At 43.3% G+C, this 19,823-nt stretch overlaps 2 protein-coding genes and 1 pseudogene across 9 annotated transcripts in view; all 3 read left to right on the top strand.

Moving 5' to 3' along the window:
* fhod3a (formin homology 2 domain containing 3a) overlaps positions 1-11,782 on the top strand; it is a 48,617-nt gene extending 36,835 nt beyond the window's left edge. For 6 of the 8 annotated variants that reach the window (XM_031853770.1, XM_031853769.1, XM_031853767.1 and 3 more), the window contains 15 exons: positions 614-664; positions 2,758-2,975; positions 4,432-4,758; positions 4,964-5,688; positions 5,948-6,088; positions 7,615-7,773; positions 7,877-8,059; positions 8,982-9,101; positions 9,348-9,509; positions 9,617-9,807; positions 10,174-10,378; positions 10,546-10,569; positions 10,894-11,101; positions 11,217-11,381; positions 11,500-11,782. In XM_031853770.1, coding sequence (XP_031709630.1) covers positions 614-664; positions 2,758-2,975; positions 4,432-4,758; positions 4,964-5,688; positions 5,948-6,088; positions 7,615-7,773; positions 7,877-8,059; positions 8,982-9,101; positions 9,348-9,509; positions 9,617-9,807; positions 10,174-10,378; positions 10,546-10,569; positions 10,894-11,101; positions 11,217-11,381; positions 11,500-11,582 — 2,962 coding nt within the window. In that variant the 3' untranslated portion in view covers positions 11,583-11,782. The remainder of the gene's footprint in view (positions 1-613; positions 665-2,757; positions 2,976-4,431; positions 4,759-4,963; positions 5,689-5,947; positions 6,089-7,614; positions 7,774-7,876; positions 8,060-8,981; positions 9,102-9,347; positions 9,510-9,616; positions 9,808-10,173; positions 10,379-10,545; positions 10,570-10,893; positions 11,102-11,216; positions 11,382-11,499) is intronic. The other 2 variants (XM_031853764.1, XM_031853765.1) reach the window with 2 other exon arrangements.
* Positions 11,783-13,182: 1,400 nt separating this feature from the next.
* Positions 13,183-13,876, top strand: LOC116387287 (glutathione S-transferase A-like; annotated as a pseudogene).
* Positions 13,877-13,949: 73 nt separating this feature from the next.
* On the top strand, positions 13,950-15,879 carry LOC116387046 (glutathione S-transferase A-like). Its single transcript, XM_031853771.1, has 6 exons — positions 13,950-14,219; positions 14,855-14,920; positions 15,051-15,156; positions 15,333-15,451; positions 15,540-15,628; positions 15,716-15,879. The coding sequence occupies exons 1-6, from the start codon at positions 14,052-14,054 to the stop codon at positions 15,846-15,848; spliced, it is 681 nt and encodes a 226-aa protein (XP_031709631.1). The 5' UTR covers positions 13,950-14,051; the 3' UTR covers positions 15,849-15,879.
* Positions 15,880-19,823: the final 3,944 nt, after the last annotated feature.

Raw genomic sequence — 19,823 nt, 5'->3', positions numbered from 1 at the left:
CCCCCCCCCCCCCCCCCCCCCTCTTAAATAAGGTTTTTTTAGTTGCGAGATGGTTCTTGGCTCTTGTTGTCACTCCAGGAAGTGACTCGGCTAAGAAATTCTAAACTTTGGTATTTGTACAAATTAAACAAATAAGACATGTTAATTAGTGAGCTTTTGAGCTGCTGGTTGGCAAATACACTATTACCTTTGGACATTGCCAGGCTAGCTGTTCCCCCTAATTTCTGGCTTTATGCAAAAAACAGGCTGTTGGCTTTAGCAAATATAAGAGTGGTAGCAATCTTTTCATCTATTTCTCATACAATTAACACATATCAAGAAAAGAATAATACAGGCATGACTGCATTAAAGTATACAAAGTTGATTACATCGTAATGAGTGTGCAAAATAAGTGCCAAAGATAAATTAACATATCTGGATTTGATACATTTTTCAAAAGACCATACAAAACATGAGAAAAAATATGGAATTATGGGTTACACCAATACCTTGACTGCTTGTGTTTATGATGTGCACACGTGTCATTTTCACACTGGCAGGTCTAAAAAGGACCACACTGGTGGAAGGTATGATTATTATGTTTCAAAATGTACTGTTTGTGTGTGTCTCACAGCCGCGGCTATGTGGATAAAATGGAAGAGGCCAGGCTTGCGCGGGAGGAGAGGTGAGTGTGTGCACTAAATCGAAATCACACACACTCACAGAACAGCTGAACCCACGGGGAATATGTTTCAGCCGGTGGTTTGGGAAGCTTGGTAACAGTGTAATTGTTTTCAGGTTATAAAGATTGAGGGTGTACTGAAGCGATTTCCTTTGCTCCGTCTGCCTGTTTTCTGTTTTTAAGGAGCTGTATTTTAACTGCCGCGCTCTGCCAAGGGCCTGATTGTTTTGGCTGCACGCTGTGAGAAAATCGTATTCCAGGATTCGTCGAGCTTTCGCACCGAATGTACGTGCACGTACACAGACACGGGTTTTACTTAAGCGCATGAATGTTTAAAGACACACAAATATTTTTCACGAGGCTAATAAATATATCTTTGTGTGCAAATGGAAATCACAGGAAACAAGGGATTTACTCAGGAGGGGGAGGTCACGATCAGATTCGGGACTGAACGTACTCAATTCAGCCAAAGTGTTATCTCCCCAACCTCTTTAACCTGAAAACAATTACACCATATTATGTGCTGCTGCTTTTCCTGTATAGGCTCAAACCTCTTTCAACCTCAAATTAAAGCACCATTGATATAATAACACACATTGTGAGAGTGGAAAGAAGCAAAGGGTGGCGGTGTAAAAGAGCAGTTTGATTCAACAACAGACAGAGGAAACAAGCACAAGACAGAGGTGGACAGAAAGCCAGAGAGGGAGATGAGCTGCTGAGTGAGCACGTGGGAGATGTATCCCCCGGAGAGGTTGATGTATTATGGTGTTATCTAGTTTTTTCCCCCCGGCTCACTTCGCTGAGGGACTAATCGGTCTGACAAGATACAGCTCTGTAACACCTGGACAAAAAGGACTATGGAATACTATATGGCCTTCATGACAGACAACTCAGTCCAAACATGATTGTCAATGGCGTGCATACTAGAGTTGGACTGAAACTGGATTCCTGAAGCATGTCGCAAATATTGCCACTGAACACAAGTTGCATTTCTCCCTGGAACTTTGGTTCATGATCAAATAAAATAAACATAATTCAGGACAGTCATGTTATAGCATCGTCATTCACGGTATCACTCATGACTGGGTGTCACCAGGTTTTTAGGTCAATATTTGACAATACAGAGACATATTGGTTGTGCACAGCTCAGCAGACACATACAAACAGCTTATTAAAGAGTCATTTATGGACATACATTCTTGAAGTGATCTGTTGTATTAGAGTGCTTCGCAAACTCTTTTATTTTTAAGTATGTAAAGACATATTAGTATATTGATGGTTTTTGGTCCAAGCTCACAACACAATCACTCGCTCTACTTAACTCTTAATCACATACACACAAACACACACACACACACACACACACACATTGGTATCCAGTTTCCTCAGACCTCTGAAGTGGCCTGATGCTAATGAACTCTGAACAGAAGCTCTACACATTCATGGTATGGTGGGAAAGAGGAGGGGTTAGAGAAAGAGAGAGAGAGAGAGAGAGAAAGGGTCGACTCAGTGCCCTAAATCTTTGTTCTGGCTGGCAGGTTGAGTGGTAAAGTTTGGTAGGGGGAGGAAAGAGAGAGGAAAGGACGGGAGAGGAAAAAGACAAGGGAGGAGAGCTGATCGAGGCACATCTTGAACAGGTTTACGCTGATTCACTTCTGATGTTTGGCCTTTCAGCAGCCAACATTAACTTCTCCCCATCTCTCCCATTCTTCTCTCCTGTCGTTCTCCTTTCCGTTGCACAGTTGGACTGCTGGTGATAGCCAAGCGTTTAGCTAGATAGGGGAGGAGAGGAGAGCAGGATGGTGAAACTCTTGACTGCAGAAAATAAGTGATTGAATGCTTTGTTGGCGATATGGGGCGAGGTGGAGGACTGAGGTGGGCTTATAGAGTTGTTGTTAAGGCAACCATAGAAGCTAGACGTTTGTCATGAATTCAAGGAAACAGGCTGAGTGGTTACTAGTTCAGTGTATGGCAATATATATGGCAAAGACCCACACAGTGCAGCACTGCTGAGAAAGGCAAGACAGAAGGTGAGTTGTCTTGAACTCTAGTTTTGCCTCTGCCTCTGATCCTCCCTCTCGCTCCTTCGCGCTCAGGTATAAGAACGTAGAGCGTCTGGCGTCGGAGGAGTACGAGAGGGAGCACGTACGGGTATCGAGGACTCGCCCTGACCTCAACCTCACCTTTGAACCGGCGGAGGCCTGGCCCTCGTCATCGCGCAGCAGCACCCCGTCCTCCTTCGCCTCCCAGGAGGACGCAGAGGCTGACCTCGAAGCCGAGACCCCCGCCACCCCCTACACGCCCTCTGAGACTGGTAGGACATCTGAGAATACCGTTTGATGGAGTAGCTGTCATATGTCAACGCACCGTAATGGCTAAGAACATGGTGTCTCTGTGGGGATACGAGTTATTAACAAGTCAAAAATGCTGAGATGGTAAGACTGACATGCAGTCAACTAAATAGTTTAACATCTCTCCTGTTTGTTTAGAGGACTTAATTACAATTCTGTAGCCAAATGCTACCTCTTAAGTTTTGTGTTACAATATACGATAGCATTCAATATAATACAGCTCCTAGGATTGTGATTGTTTCTCCTGCTGGTACTGTTACAATAATTGCAGCCGCAAACTAATATACACTTCGAACAGTTAGTAGTAGTTTTATGAAACAGCAGCAGCCAACAGCAGGGCACTGTAAAGAGAGTTGGTTACCTTGCTGAAGAGTTGTAGTTTAAAGAAATGCATAAAATTTTTGTGAAATACTTGGATGAGCGATTTCTGTCAGCGCTAATAACAATGAGATAAAACTGCTGTAACGATGGATTACATACACGCATCGCTTCTTGCGTGAAGGCAGGCAATCTGAATCCAGCGTGAGAATGATGGATTCCACCGCTAACGATGACTATGTAAATAGGTTTTTCATGAAATGTAAATACGTTGAATGGCTATTGCTGAAAAATGACATGACAAAAATAAGCAGGTTTGACTTTAAGTTTGTGTGTGTTGAAGACGTAAGAGCATTTATATGACTTTTAATCTGCTGGTTAATACTTATAATTAAAACCAGAAGGTTGGCACTTGAAGTCCCAAAAGTGTGCCCCAAAGCAATCATTCTTAACCTTAAATTGTTTCAGTTTGCAGCCTGCAATTTAAATTAGCATGCAGGCGTGAGCAAAAGAAGGGGCGAGACAGATTGTGGAAAATACTGAGGGAGAGGAGGGGACGCCATCAGGAGGGGGGGTTATTATAACACACAGAGAGAGGATACGGGTGAAAGGGTCAAATGGGTTTTTGAAAGACCTTTTTGAAATTGTAATTCCAAAACATCTTGTGTAAGAAAAAAAGCCTTGTTTTGGAGCTGAGCGCATGCACGGCCATGAGCTGAGGTACTGTAGCTCACTTAGGTGAGTGTATGAGGCCTCACAGCGTCGTGTTATTCTAACCCTGCGTGCATCACTGCATGGACTGTACTGTGGAGTTACGTGTTTGTGTGTGTTTTGACACAAACAGGAACTTAATTCTTCATTTCCTGTCCATATCCTGGTCCTACAACAACCTGGCTTTCTGTGCCTGCCATATTGTTTACATTAGTATGGCTGTGTGTTTTTGTTTTTCTTATTAGTGTGTGTGTGGATGTGTGTTGGTACAGAGGTGTCCCATGTGCAGAAATCAAAGACGGCCATGTCACATGCTTCAGACTGTATTTCACTGCACATAGTAAATGGGCATTTCAAAAAATAAAGAAAGACTGTTTTTAATTTTGCCAGCAGAGGCTGATGACTCCAGTGCCAGTGTAGAACCAGAGGAAAAAGAAGCCACTGCTGAAGAGGAGGACGAACGGAAAGAGGAGGAAGTACAGGAGGAAGCAGCAACAGAAAAGGAGGAGGAAGGCGAAGAGTTTGAGCAGGAACCGGAGAAGGAGAAGGAGAAAGAGGAGGCGGTGGAGGAGGCGGAGGAGGAGGAGGATAGCGGCATCCTAAGCGACAAAGAACGCCAGAATGAGGAAGTGAATGAGAAGGACAACTGCTCGGCCTCCAGCATCTCATCGGCCAGCAGCACTTTGGAGAGAGAGGAGAGGGGGGGCAATGACAATGGTGGGTAGTTAATGCCATCTTCTTTTAAATTTAACACTTTCAGTTTGTGTTGCAGGCTTGAGTTAAAAAAATGTAGGTCTCAAGCCCAAACCAGATTTCCCTGATGACATGGTCAAAGTAATTACATTTTTTCTATTGTTGACTATTTAAGTGTGCACTCTTTCTTATATCTCTCTCCTCTTAACCCCATCAACCTCCTTCTCAGGCTTTAAGGAGCCAGAGGTGAACGAGCAGTGCAGCAAACTCCTCAACAGCAAGCTCTTCATGCTGAACATGCTGTACTCCCAGAACAAGAAGCCTAGTGATGAGGAGGAGGAAGAAGAGGATGTGGAGAAGGAGAAAGAGAAGGAGAAAGGAGAGGGGGAGGAGGACAAAGAAACTCAGGAGGAGGCCGATGTGCAACAGGGCGACGACCAGGAGAGCGACCACAAGGCTGACATATCAGACCTCCACAGGACCATCCGACCGTTCGCCGAGCGGTTTGGAGAGTTGATCAAGGACCTCGGTTCGACTCCCCCTCACCTGGATGTCCCGGCCACTGAGCCCCCTCCTCCCCCTCCTCCCCCACCCAAAAAGGAATCGGACACGATCTGGGACCAGCTGCTGGCCAGCCCTCGAGAGCTGCGCATCGGGGACATCAACTTCACCGACCTGACGGAGGAAGATGACAAAGACATTCTGGACGCTGTTTTGATGGGAGGATGCAGTGACCACCCGCCCCCGCCGCCCCCTCCTCCCTGCCTCCCCTGCCTCCCCCGCTTCCCTCCACCCCCACCCATGCTAGGCAGCTGCCCCCCACCCCCTCCCTTGATTGGGATGATGCCGCCTCCTCAGCCCCCTTCCTTTAGCGCCCTAATTCCAGTGCCTCCTCCCCCGGAGCCGCCACTCTTCAATAAGAAGAAGAAGACGATCAGGCTCTTCTGGAGCGAGGTGAGTTAAGATACGATTACCACTTCCATCAGTCAGGTACAAGTATCACTCTTTTTACTTCGTGGTACACATGATTCATCAAGAAGATGATAACTGGAGGCAGAGTGTCACACAACTCCTTTAAAGACTCGATTTACCATTAAACATTTTCTTAATTACAGTAACTGAGAGTCTCTCATTCACCTCATTTTTACAGGGAATGCGAGTCTAATGCACGCCTCTACCTAATTCAGTGAATTTTTGCTTTGTTTGTGATCAGGTGCGTCCGACAGATTCTCAGTACCAGGACTACAAGCGGAGGGGAGACACATTCTGGTCCAAACTAGAACCAGTGAAAATTGACACGGCCAAACTGGAACACCTGTTTGAGTCTAAATCAAAGGAAATACCAGTTACAAAGGTAAACAACCAGAGATTTATAATCTCACTGTGTGATACTGAATGTATGACTCGACTAACTTCCTCCTAACTATTAATCACAGAAGTATCTCAGCGAAGTGCTGTTAGCTTTGTATGTTCATCTTACATCACACATGATGGACTGATCAGTAATTGCGGTTTTGCAAAAAGTTAGAGGATGCATCTTACAACTGTGGTGCAGCATTTTCAAAATGAAACTTCATGGCACTTAGATTGTACACTTTTTTATTTCCTCTGTGAGTCACTGGTGCCCAAAGGTGTTTGCTACGGTCCCACACCAGATTAAATATCGGATATTTTGTGACTGATTAGGGGAAAGGCTTTTTTTTTACAAACACCTTTCCTCTGCCAGCTACAAAGCTCATGGGTTTGGTGTCCATTATTTCCAGCATATGAAAGTTGTTGGAAGTTTTGAGGGTTAATCATGGTCCCGTGTGTTCTGATCCTGATCAAACATGGGAGTTTTGAATCCTTTGTAATTCTCACAAAGCCTCTAAATAAGAAAAGTATGGTCTGCTAAAATAGGGGGCTGAAACCAGGCATCACTTTGAACTCCTGATCCACTGATTCAAAACCACAACTCTTGTTAGAGCCGAACCGGTTAGTAACTCACTTCGGCTCGACATCTGGTCCACACATAATGTGACAACGCGATGGTGGTCTGCAGCGATAGTATCGAAACAGCTCAAGCAAAGCTGTCAGTTAATGAGAGAATCCAGGATTTAGAGGACCACCAGAATATTAAAGCCATCAAAGGTCAGAGCAAACTTAACTGATATTGTTTTAGCAGATTCTCTACTTCAGGGTATGTGGTTTTCATACATTATCCATCAGAATGTTAAGTATGTGTTTTAGATTTTAAATATTAGAGATTGCAAGGTTCAAATCAATTTCACGTAGGTTTTCACCTAAGTGGTTGCTATAATTATATATTTTTGCTAGTTTTTAATTAATCAGATTCCTAACAACAGAAATATTATTCCACACAATGGTTAAAATTCAATTTTGACACAGTACCTCCCATCATCAACAACTATGTTAATGTATTTCTATAAGGTACTCAAATGTAAATATTAAATTTAACAGTTAGACATAAATATGTTGATCCCTAAAAGGTGTTCTTTAAAATTGAAGTCAGTCATTTACATATCATAACATTATACAGTGTAAGTTGCTACAACTCAATAGTGCTAGAGTTGTACTATAGTATAAAACTTCCTAGCGGCAGTAACCAGCTCTTAGCACCTACTCTATTACACTTTTATGTGCTGACATATATTATGACTTCCTTCCATTTATAGCCTTTAATGACCTCAAGTGCTGGTGAGGTCATTCCTGTTCCTAATCACCATATAATTCCCGCAGCTGCAGTCAATGTAACCCGAGTGACGGTCCCTTTAATCCTCACCTGTAAATTAGACCACACAGGGGAAAGAGACGGAGAGAGGGGCGAAGGGAGAGAGAGGGGGACCCAGCTGTGACGCTCTTTGTATTTCTGTGTACTAGAAAACAGCAGCAGACGGCAAGCGTCAGGAGATCATTGTTTTGGATTCCAAGAGGAGCAACGCCATCAACATCGGTCTGACGGTGCTGCCTCCTCCTCGCACAATCAAGACGGCCATCCTCAACTTTGACGAGTACGCGCTCAACAAGGAGGGCATAGAGGTGAGCGATGCAGACGATGGAGATAAAGGAAGGAAGTGAAACTCATCCTCAAACCCTTTGTCTTGTACATGACACCTTATCCCGCTCTGTGTTCGCCCCCCAGAAAATCCTGACGATGATCCCCACGGAGGAGGAGAAGCAGAAGATCCAGGAGGCCCAGCTGGCCAACCCTGATGTCCCGCTGGGTTCAGCAGAGCAGTTCCTCCTCACTCTATCCTCCATCAGCGAGCTCTCTGCTAGACTCCAACTCTGGGCCTTCAAGATGGACTACGAGGCAACCCAGAAGGTCTGTAAAAACATGGGACGTGCTGTCCCATGTTTTTACAGACCTTGTGTTGTGATTGAATAAAACTATAAGAATTTAAAAAGAAGAAAAGGTAGATATTTTAATGAGAATGCCAACGACAGAAGGCCAAATCAAACGCACATTTAAAATCATAATGAGCGAGTAAATGTTGTTTTATTGAAGCAGAAACAGACACATATGACGAAGCCAACTGTAAAGGGTTGAGAAAATGTGCACAGCATGTGTGCATTTGTGTGTGTGTGTGTGTGTGTGTGTGTGTGACTGATTCCTCTTGTGCCGTGTCAGTATCAACATCCATTTTAGTACAACAAAGCAAAGCATCAACATAGTTACATCATCACAAAATATGCACGCTTATTAGCGGCAACTCGTCTTCCTCTGGCACAAGATGTTTTACTCGGGTAAAGAATGCATCAAGGAGGAGAAGTTCAAAGTCAAAACCTGGAGAATGAAATACACACCACCCGTCCGTTGTTGTGATGTACATTTTACTGCTTTCCGCAGGATGAAGTTGTCTTTAATCTTCATGAAAGGCAAGACTCCTGACCGCACGTTTCGGCAGAGCGGCGTTCCCCCGACTTGACTCTGTTGGGACGGTGTGGTTGTGGGAGGCTTAATGGAGGGCAACATACCGTGCAGGCACACAAAACACATGCACACCAGAAAAAAACCTGCTGCACAAACACAAACCCTCCGTGTAATCAGAAGCACATTTGATAGCGAAGGCTGACCGAGACAGCAACCTTTACAACCACCCGTCGTGACCTCAAACAAGCGAGACGAGGTGCACCTGTTCTCTGCTTTTATAACTGTGGACCAAAGAAACACATGTTTTTTGGGAGCCTTATTAATTGACTCAGCTAATGATGTGTGCGCACGTGTGTGTTTTCCTCCCGCTCAGGAAGTGGCTGAGCCGCTGCAGGATCTGAAAGAGGGCATGGAACAGCTGGAGAAGAACAAGACTCTCCGCTACATCCTCTCCACACTGCTCTCTATGGGAAACTTTCTCAATGGCGCCAATGTGAGTCATGACCATTACAGGTTCATCACACCGCAGCATAATGACAAGCTACTTTTGTAGAGGTAGTTTGAAGCAATTGTAGAGAGAGTCAGTTATTTTAATGGAGTGTGTATTTTCTTAGCCTGTAATTTGTAGATAAAAAAATTTAATCACATCACATTTTGGTGAGAACACATGTACCTTGTGGTAGTAGTCCAGAATTATTCTTTGTTCATGAGGTCTTTGGTTGTATGTCCACGTGTCCAGGCGAAAGGCTTCGAGTTGACGTACTTGGAGAAGGTTCCAGAGGTGAAGGACACGGTTCATAAGCAGTCTCTGCTGCATCACGCCTGCTCTGTGGTGGTGGAGAACTTCCCTCAGAGCACCGACCTCTACTCCGAGATCGGAGCCATCACACGATCTGCAAAAGTACGCTCCGCACTCACTAACGGAAAGCTTGAAGACATGCTATGTATTTTTTTTAAACTACCTTCCCTCTACAAGTCCCTTATTTGTATCAACATCTCTCCTGTCAGGTGGATTTTGACCAGCTGCAGGAGAACCTGTGTCAGATGGAGCGGCGCTGCAAAGCCTCATGGGACCACCTGAAGGTGATCGCCAAGCATGAGATGAAGCCCCAGCTGAAGCAGAAGATGTCTGACTTCCTCAAAGACTGCGCTGAGAGGATTATCATCCTCAAGATTGTTCACCGCAGGATCATCAACAGGTAGTTCCCCTTACAATGATCTCTCGTACAGTTTATTGTATGTCTAATGATACCAAAATGTTGATATCTCAGTAAGAAATATAGACTGGACTATAAGACACTACTAGTCATTTTTTTTAGCTACGAAATATAGTAAAGAAATTTTGTTTCATGTACTAAAAAGTTCATATCTAACATGTAAAATTTCAGTAACCTGTGATAGTAATTAAAGTATAAGTGTCACATTTCTACTGTCTAGTAAAATTTTGGGGATAAATCTTCAACAGCCTAAAACACACGGTCTTGTAACAATTATGAAAATTGCATTACAAATTGACAACAACTTTTTATTTTCTCATTCTTCTTCCCCTTATATCCTTCTCCCAGGTTCCATTCATTCCTGTTGTTCCTCGGTCATCCGGCCTACAGCGTGAGAGACGTCAGCGTCCACAGGTTTAGTAAAATCCTCAGCGAGTTTGCGCTGGAGTACCGAACCACCCGAGACCGCGTGCTGCAGCAGAAACAGAAACGAGCCGACCACCGCGAGCGCAACAAGACCCGAGGAAAGATGATCATCGACGTCAACGCCCCTGTGAGCATCGCTCACACACACATTCACACACACACACACACACACACACAGAATGCCTTACACAAAGATGCACTCAGACCTTCAACTCTATTGTTCTCCTCTTTCCAAATCTACTGCTGCTTTTATTCTTCATTTTCTTTGACTTTCACTCTTTCTTTTCCCTGTAGTCTGATGATGAAGAGGAGAGTGAGGTATCAGCATAAGTGCTGAATGTCTGCATGTGTGTGTGAGTGTGTGTGTGTGTGGTTGGGTGTGTGTGCATGCGTGCGTTTGTGTGCATGAAACCACTAACCCTGACTGGACCACTTTACCTCAAAGTTTCCATTTTCATTTGTATTGATGTTAACCTCTGCGTGGATCAGTGAATAAAGTGGAGTGGGCATTGTAATCTTAGTTTACAGGTTGGGAAGTTTTCCTCGATGCTTCAGTTTTGGCATGCTTGAGTCATAGCCTAAATCACTTTAAACACAAGTTGCTATTTCCTCATTCTCTTTCACTCTGTCTCTTCTTGCCAGTGTGGTCGGAACGGCTCCGGCAGCAGTAACAGTGCCCCAAGTGGCAGCCAGGAGGTGGAGCATCCTCAGGGTATGGGCCACACTGAGGACGTTGCAGAGCACGAGCACATGAAAGCCGTGCTGAGAACCAGCCTCAGTGGAGGTGACAAGGAGGCCAGCGGGGTGCCGGGGCTTCGCACACGGACCAGATCCCGGCCCGGGCGGGGAGGTGAGGCTGACAGGAAGTTCCTAACACGGTCACACAGAGAAAGTAACAGTAAAAGCAAGAGTCACTGCACTATAGAGTTTCTTTGTCCGTGCATTAATCGTTATGATTTGTTCAGGTCGCAGTATGCCGGCATGGACTCCACCTGCGGAGGACACTCAGATCTGTGGAGACGACTCTGCAGACGAGATTATGGAACGTATAGTGAGGTCGGCCACTCAGGGTCCAGGAACCAGAGCCCAGCCCAGAGAGAGGAGGAGGTCCAGGGCCAACCGCAAGTCATGTAAGAGCTCCATGTTTACTTCTGCCCCGAATCCACAGCCTAGCACACACTCATTCTAAGCACACTCACTTTTAGTACAGCAAATGACCATGTCATATCTAATCTTCTGTCCTCACAGTGAGGCGGACTCTGAAGAACGGCCTGACCCCAGAGGAAGCTCTTGCTCTGGGACTTTCCGATTCTCCGGATCCACCAATGTAATCATCCAATCATCGAAGCGCCATCTCTGTCTGCCTTTGTATTTCACCGGTCACAAACCCCTTTAGGTTTTTGCCAGCTGCTAATTTTGTTTGCCTGATGTGTCTGAGTGATAAAGCTGCAGCCATAATTTTTTTTTCTTTTGTAATGCAACTCAAAGAAATATATATTCCCGAAGAAAAACTGGAAGGGAAGAAGGAGAACTGATGTATTTAACTTGACAAAGAAAAGAATGGATACTTTTTTAAAAACCCAAGCATATATTTGAAATGTTGCATTCGTCCAAAGGGATATTTTTTGCTTGCGAGTTTCTGCGAGCTGTGATTTCTTTTCTTTTTTTCATTTATTTAAGCTGTGAATTTCGGTTGTAAAGATTAACGGGCTGAAGAACAAGTTTGATTTCTTCTCTTATCCAAATGATCCCAAGAGATCACCACAAACAAAGAGGCTCACGAAGAATTGTCCTTTGTGAAAAGGCAAATGTTTGCTTCTGCACGTTTGACAAGAGACGAGTGTAGTTATGTGTCGTAGGAAGGTGAAAGGTTGTCAATGTGATCTGATGTGCCTTTCATTTAAAAGGGATGATATTGTACCTTTTCTCCATCTCTCCCTCTTGTTTCAGTCACCTCCTACTTGTCAGGTGACTCATGTCACATTCACATGTGTAGTTATATCGAGTAAGACTGTTGATCACAATTCACTTCTCTTTCGTTTTGTTGGCAAAATATTTATTTGCAAAGCTCAGACATCTTGCACCTTATACGACATTAATAGTTTCTAATGCTGAAATGAACAAGTGATTCAAAACACAGACAAAAGGACGTATTTATCTCGGAGGAACTGTTTGTAAAGTGTAAAAAGATAGAAAAAGATAAAGACATTTTTTAAATTGTAATGATCTATTTTGAAGGACATGCAGAGAATTCTGCATACAGATGTGTAAATGCCCTTATCAGCTGCCAGGTACTAAGTACTATAGTACTACAGTGTGCATGTTTAGTGCGGTTCATGTGATGTATTATTTTTGTAATTTCTGTAGAAACTTGTATTATAGTCTGAGAGAAAGGGTAAAAAAAAAGAGGCTATTCTGTGAATTGCAATAAAAGATAAATAAAAGATGTGGTCATATAGCTGGCATATGCGTTTTCAAAGCATTGCTCCGTGCTGAGAGAGAGGAGCAGGATTTTGGGCATTTACTTTGAACTCTGCGGTCACATTGTACTTTGTATGACGTTTGTGGATAATCTAAAGTCTCCTCTCACAGTACAACAAAGACAGGGAAATAATGCTGCATAAATATAATGTGGCGAGCTGAACATGAAGCCACGGTTACATACACTTTCACTTGAAATGCTGTGTATGCACACTGCAATAAAAAAACAAAAACCATTGAGTGAAAAAAACAAAAAGCATGTGCATGTCATTCTTTTTCACTGCTTCCTGAACGCACACTCGAACACGTCCCTGCTGACCAACCTTTGGATTAAAGAGGGGCCATAAACTCCACATCTGCTTCTCACTTTACTCGTGCGGTTCAATGTTGGGTCCTTCGCGTTCTGCTATTGACTTCTGTCCGTACCCATGTCGATGAATCTGCTTTGGGGGGCTGAATCCCCTCCCTGCTGGAGAATGGTTTGTTCCTGAGGAGGAGAGACATGATTCTGCCGTAAAGAGAAACAGGAAGGCTCTGACCACTGAACTCAAACTCTGGGAGGATTACCTGGAGAAGGTATGAACAGCAAACATACAGAGAGAGAGAGAGAGACATGTACACTCACTATGCTGACAGCAGTGTTTCTTTCATGTGATTTCTGCATCAAGGTGGCTACAGGCTCATACCTGGCGGGGGCCTTCTCTTTGGCTGATGTGATCGTCTTCCCAAACATTGCTTATGTGTTTCGTTTTGGGTAGGCGTCAGAGTTCAGAGACGGATGAATGAGCCCAGACTGCTTTGTTTTTCAGTAATATCATAAACCTGTTTCTTCTCTTTAGGCTCTCTGTTATGTGATGTTACCCCAAACTGGCCAAATATTACAGCCGTGAAGGACAGGCCCAGCATTAAAGCCAGCTGGCCTCCACACTGGCTGGCCAGTCCACAGGGTTTTGACATCCTCAAGGATCTCTGAAACACATAAATGTTACTTGAACGGCAAAACAAATTATTAAAAAATATTATTTTGAAACAAACTCTGTATTGATTGATTTATTGTAATTTTCCCATACATAATTTATTTAAATAAGACCAATACAATAGCTATGCTGAAGGGAAATCATTGGAAAGGACCTACTTTGTAATACCTCCTCCTAACCAGTAGGCGGCGGTAGACGCTTCCATTAAAGCCTGAGATCCCCATAAACGGTGGAAAGAGTAACAACAAATCCCATTTTTTTGTGCACAATTCTCACCTCCTCTGAACTGTACGGTCTCGTTTCGGCAGTGACGGGCTTTACAGGCTGCTAAATCTACAAACCATGGCCCAGGACATAACTCTGCTGTGGGGCTCCGGCTCCCCTCCCTGCTGGAGGGTCATGATCGCGCTGGAGGAGAAGAACCTGCAGGGCTACAACCAGAAGCTGCTGTCGTTTGAGAAAATGGAGCACAAGTCACAAGAAGTGCTAGATATGAATGCCAGGGGACAGGTACGGAGTAGCTTAAATCCACCGTGACCTGTACAATAATGAAATGAGGTTAGACCACCTGTATGAACTAACGGTACCCTTAACGTGTCCCTTCTCCCCCCAAATAACAACCGCTGCAGATATTCAGTTCCACCTTCCCCACCATTTTATATTATCCCCGATAGCTGCGCTGTCTTGTAACGTGGCGCCTGACTTCATTTAAAACCTTATCAATATAATGTTTTCCATCTCACCCACATACATATAGTGTCTGAAACATGACTGTCGGCTTTAGACTAGTCACGTGGATGTGTCATTTAATTCGGCTTAGGTTAAATTCACCCAGCCGCAGTTATATTTGAACATCGAAATGTACTCCCTCAAGCGCCCTTTTCCTACAAAGTAGGTTTATAAGAAGTTTCTTTGTCTTCTGCAGCAGGTGCACGCCCACTTAAAAGTCTTAACACGTGCTTTATGAGCCGTGCATTTAACCAGGAAACGAGACGGGATTTAATTTACTGCATTTTGAAGGTATTTGTTGTAGTTTATGTCACGGGGCGGTTTGCTGCAGCATTGACACCGGTTGGGCCTTGCATGGTGATAACAGGTAGTTCACCCTTAAAGTCTCCCACATTCTAACCTGATTGGTTTTTAAGCTTCCCTCTTTCAAACACGGAGACGTCATCGTGAATGATTCCTATGCAGCCTGTTTCTACCTGGAGGTGAGTGAGCCGGTCCATTCACTAACTGACAGATGTCATTTTAATAAGCAATTTGACAGATATCAACACGAAATTCAACATTTTGACGTGTGACATCAACCGTGCGTGTCTTTTTCTCTCTTAATGGCAGAGTCAGTTTCAGTCCGAGGGAAATAAGCTGATCCCAGACAGCCCTGCTGAACAAGCACTGATGTACCAACGCATGTTTGAGGGTCTCTCCTTCTACGAAAAACTCAGTAAGGAACAAATATAAGTCCCTCAAATTCCCCTTTTTTAAAACAAATGCAGCCAAGAGCATCTGAAGGATATATTGATAGCAAGAAATATATAGAATAATGTGGCTTATCTTTAAATAATTAATTATTGATGTTTGAAATGCTACACTTAAAGCACTGTATGTGTGTGTTTCTAGATGCTGTCATCTACTATAACTGGTTTGTCCCTGAAGAAGAGAGGCATGACTCGGCTCTAAAGAGAAACAAGGAAGCTCTGGCCACTGAGCTCAGGCTCTGGGAGGGTTACCTGCAGAAGGTAGTGTATGTACAGTACACACACAGGTAAACACAAACATGCATTGGCACGTTCAAACTTACCTTTATTTTTCACCTTTCTTTAAAAGCTGGGCTCGGGCTCTCACCTGGCAGGGCCGTCCTTCTCTCTGGCAGATGTGACTGTCTTTCCAACTGTTGCCACTCTTTTCAGATTTGGGTAAGTGGGAGGAGGCCGTTGCAAACAACCAGATTGAGGGATGTGTGTCTTGACATGTTGAGATGTCTCCTGCCTTCTTTTCTTCAGGGTGTCTGCCGAGCATTACCCTAAACTGGGAGAGTATTACGCTCTGTTGAAGGACCGGCCCAGCATCAAAGCCAGCTGGCCTCCTCACTGGCTGGAGAACCCCAAGGGACAAGACACACTCAAAGACGTCTGAGAGCCACACACACACACACACACACACACACACACACTAGAGCCACGTCTGCCTGTACTCTTTTAGTTCCTTTTGTTCAATATAGTTACTCCCAGTTTGTCAAATATAATACAGCTCTTTTAGTTATTTCTGATAATGAATAGGAAAGTAGGCGTTGAGGTTACCAGTAAGTTCTGAGTGTTCATGCTACAAGAACAAAAATGCGTTTCTTTTTCAAACTAGCTTTTGTATTTAGTTTAAAGGTTTCTGTCAAAGCTTTGCCAAGCAGTCCGTTGATAAACACAGGCTTTATTCAACTGCAGCGTGTGATGTTTGCAGAGTACCAGGCATAGCCTGCAGGCAAATGTTGTAATTGTGGTGTTCAATGTCATGGCAGTTTTTGTTGCCGAGATACATGGCAACAATAACATCAATGTCTGTTGATGAATACATAAAAGTCACTATAACAGCAGTTTCAATGCGTTTTGAGTCGTCCTTTGATTTAGTAGGTTTCAACCTATTTCTTGTACTAAATAACCTCCACTACAGCCAACATGTCTTGTAGGCTTTGCATATATTACATTAATTTAGCAGATGCTTTTATCCAAAGCAACTTACAATTCAGAGTCTATCACATTTCTACACCGTAGGCACAGCTACGGGAACAATTTTGGGGTTAAGTGTCTTGCACTGTAGGACACACTGTCTTGCTCAAGGACACATCGACATGCGGCGCCGGGGGTTCAAACCACCGACCCTCTGATTGAAAGACGGCCCTGCTATCCACTTAACCACAATCCCCTCTATATATGAACTTACTTGTGAACCAGTATATCTGATATACAATTTAACTGAAACGTGAGCCAAATAAAGCCAAGATGTCACTGCTGAGTAAGACATGTATTGGACTATGAACCCTTAATGTTAAGGTCAAGTCTAGAGAAAAAGAATAAATTAGGTGGAGTCCTGACTGACTGGTTGTGTTTGAATGGCTGTCAAAGCTGGTTTGCTCTGCACAGAGGTAAGTGAAATGCCCTGTGCTGTCGTGACTTTGCATGTCGAATCATTTACATGAAATACAAATTATCTTTCAATGTTATTTCATGTGCAGAGCTTTCAGACCTTCACAGCAGCTGTACTGTTAAAAAGAAAAGAACTTGTTTCACCATTGCATAGCTGTTGCTGCGCTCTAATGTGCCTTTCTTTGTAGGAAAAGGCACTTGAGTGAGTAGATTTCAAAGTTCAGATTTTCCAAATAAAGCTGGCTGGGTGAACTTCAACCTAAGCCGAATTAAATGACACATCCACGGAACTAGTCTAAAGCGACAGTCCTGTTTCAGACACTGTATTTCTGTGGGTGAGATGGAAAACATTGATACGGTTTGGAATGAAGTTAAGCGCCACGTTACAAGACAGCACATCTATCGGGGATATTAAAAAATGGTGGGGAAGTTGTAACTGAATAGCTGTTGCGCGTGTTATTTGGGAGAAGGGAACTTCATTATTGCGACACAGCCTTTAACATTTACAGCATTAACTAATTCATCCTTTACATTGTTAAGAGATTGTAGAAAAATATGACAGCATAAAAGTATAATCATCACAACATATAACTTGTTTACATGTTTTATAACCATCATAATATAAACTCTTTTATTTCATGTTGGTAGTGATTTAACATACAAACTGCTTAGACACTATAACAAAGTCTTGTATAGTGCTTCTGGTTCCAACAGGACCAAACCAGTTACATTCTGTTGCTAACTCTGGTTCAAGATGTCTCCTGTATGTGTGACACATGTGATTAGGGGAGGTACTAGCCTCAGAGTAGCAGAAGAACTGTGAGATTTGGCTTTTCCCCCAGCGTCGATACTGGGAGAGACTTCTTTAATAATAGACCCGTGAGGGTCTAAGTAACTGGTTTGGTCCTGTTAGAACCAGAAGCACTATATAAGGCTCAAGTGACTATGTTACATAAAGTGTCTACGCAGTTTATATGTCAAATCACATTTATCATGAAATAAAACAGTTTATATTATGATGGTTATAAAAAGCAAACAAGCTATGTGTTGTGAGGGTATTTTTCTACAATCTCTCAACAACATACACAGCGGGGTCCAGTCGGAGCAGTCAACTCAGTTTTGCATTGACGTCCTGTGTGCACAGATACAGACCAACACATCAAATGCGAGTCATGCATGTCGAGCAGCACCTGTGTTTAAGGTACCGTGTAAACACCGGCGCTTTTTCGTCCTTTATAAAATGCTTTGTCAGTAGAAAATGTCATGGTTGTCAAGCAAAATTAAGCTGATGAACTGACTCTTGCACACACACAGTTCACGCCCACACTCCACAAAGACGACCTGATGACACTGATGAAGGGTTCTCTGAGTGTCAAGAATTTTAGACTGAAGATGAAACGATGTGGAATGTCAGCAGGCTTGTAGTCACACGCTTGTATTCAGTCTCAAGGCCCTAAAATAGGGAGAAACTGTGATCATTTTGTCAAACAGAAAGGGTTTGTTTTAAAACCTTTAAACACGGGGTAACCAGTGGACGCATGGAGATGTAAAAAAAGACGTGTGTTCAGCCTGTCATATTACATTTACTCAGAAACATCAAGGGTTAAAGATGGAACAAAAAATAAACATGAAATCAGAAGATATTTATTTATTTATTCATCAAATATTTATATTTGAAAAGCGAGTAAATAGATTACATAAAATGACCTCTCATCTCGTGAGGAAAGAGCCAGGAAGACTTTCGAATCAGGGAGTACAAAGTACAAAATAAATACCCACAATTATACATCATATTTTTTGTCATTTTCATGGTAACGTGATATGTTGCAGCAAAGTGCTGTCCCATTCCTATTCACACCATTGCAAGCCCTCACAGTCTCTCACATTCAGCCACTTACTAGGTGCGTCAGTAAGTCCTTGGGGGTTCAGGCTTTGAGGCTTTAGGGGGGACATTGGCATTGCGTCACAGATCTTTGGCGAAAACAAAAAAAAATGGGATGGGACTTAATCCCACCAATCCTGATGCGAAGGGGCTGGAGCTTCTTATATAAACAGACATTTCTCACAGTCTAGCTTCACTCCTGACATCTTCCAACTCTTCCACTTCGGGCATTTACTTTCAGGTGAAGCAGTCCACTCTACAACCATGGCCAAGGACATGACTCTGCTGTGGGGCTCCGGCTGGGGCTTAAATCCTTAAAATAAAGTGAAAGTATAAAAATGGCAAGTTGTGGTTTTAAGCCAGCCCTACCAGGAAGCACATAACCACCAGTTATTACTGCCACTACAACTTTTTGATTTTACACTTTTTTTACACATTAAACAAAAAATGATATGACATGCCTGTTAGGTGTGGATGAAAAAATGCAAAACGAATATAAAAAGTGGAACAAAGTTTTTAAACACGCATGCACTGGTCCGATGTTTTTTAGCGGCCGTCCATCATGGCTAACGTTTATGTAAATTGTAATTGTTAATAGGTATAATGGCAAATGAATGCAGCTTACAGCTGTCTTTGGTTTCAAATCTGCCCACCAGCACATGGATGTGTTTTACATGAACATGGGCTGAGATCCTGCACACTCGAGGTTTAACAGTTCTACTGTAAGGCAGCACTAGAAGACTTCTGCAATGTGTCATCCTGTTCTTCTTTGTGGCTCTTTTTTTTTATCAGACACTATTAAATGCTTCTCAGTGCCATTTCAAAGATACAGTATATGGGGTGACAGCACGACAGAGCTCCACAAAAAGAGGTCAGAGGAAGATATTTCCTGGAATGATGAATGGAAAAACGCAAGGCATCTCTTGCGTGTACAAAAAACAAGCTTGCAAAGTTAATTACGACTAAAATAAAACTGATTATATTACACGCTGTCACGTCTATATCAAATGGGCAAAAGGGATGCTAGTAAATCTATGAAATGTGGTGATGCTGAAGGAACTTTGCTCAATCTGTTGAGGGACTGCAATAAAA

The sequence above is a fragment of the Anarrhichthys ocellatus genome, unplaced genomic scaffold (genome assembly GCF_004355925.1).
Source record: "Anarrhichthys ocellatus isolate YVR2014 unplaced genomic scaffold, GSC_Weel_1.0 scaffold14, whole genome shotgun sequence".
NCBI classification, from domain to species: domain Eukaryota; kingdom Metazoa; phylum Chordata; class Actinopteri; order Perciformes; family Anarhichadidae; genus Anarrhichthys; species Anarrhichthys ocellatus.
The sequence above is the reverse complement of the archived record's forward strand: the minus strand, read 5'-3'. Positions and strand labels throughout refer to the sequence as shown.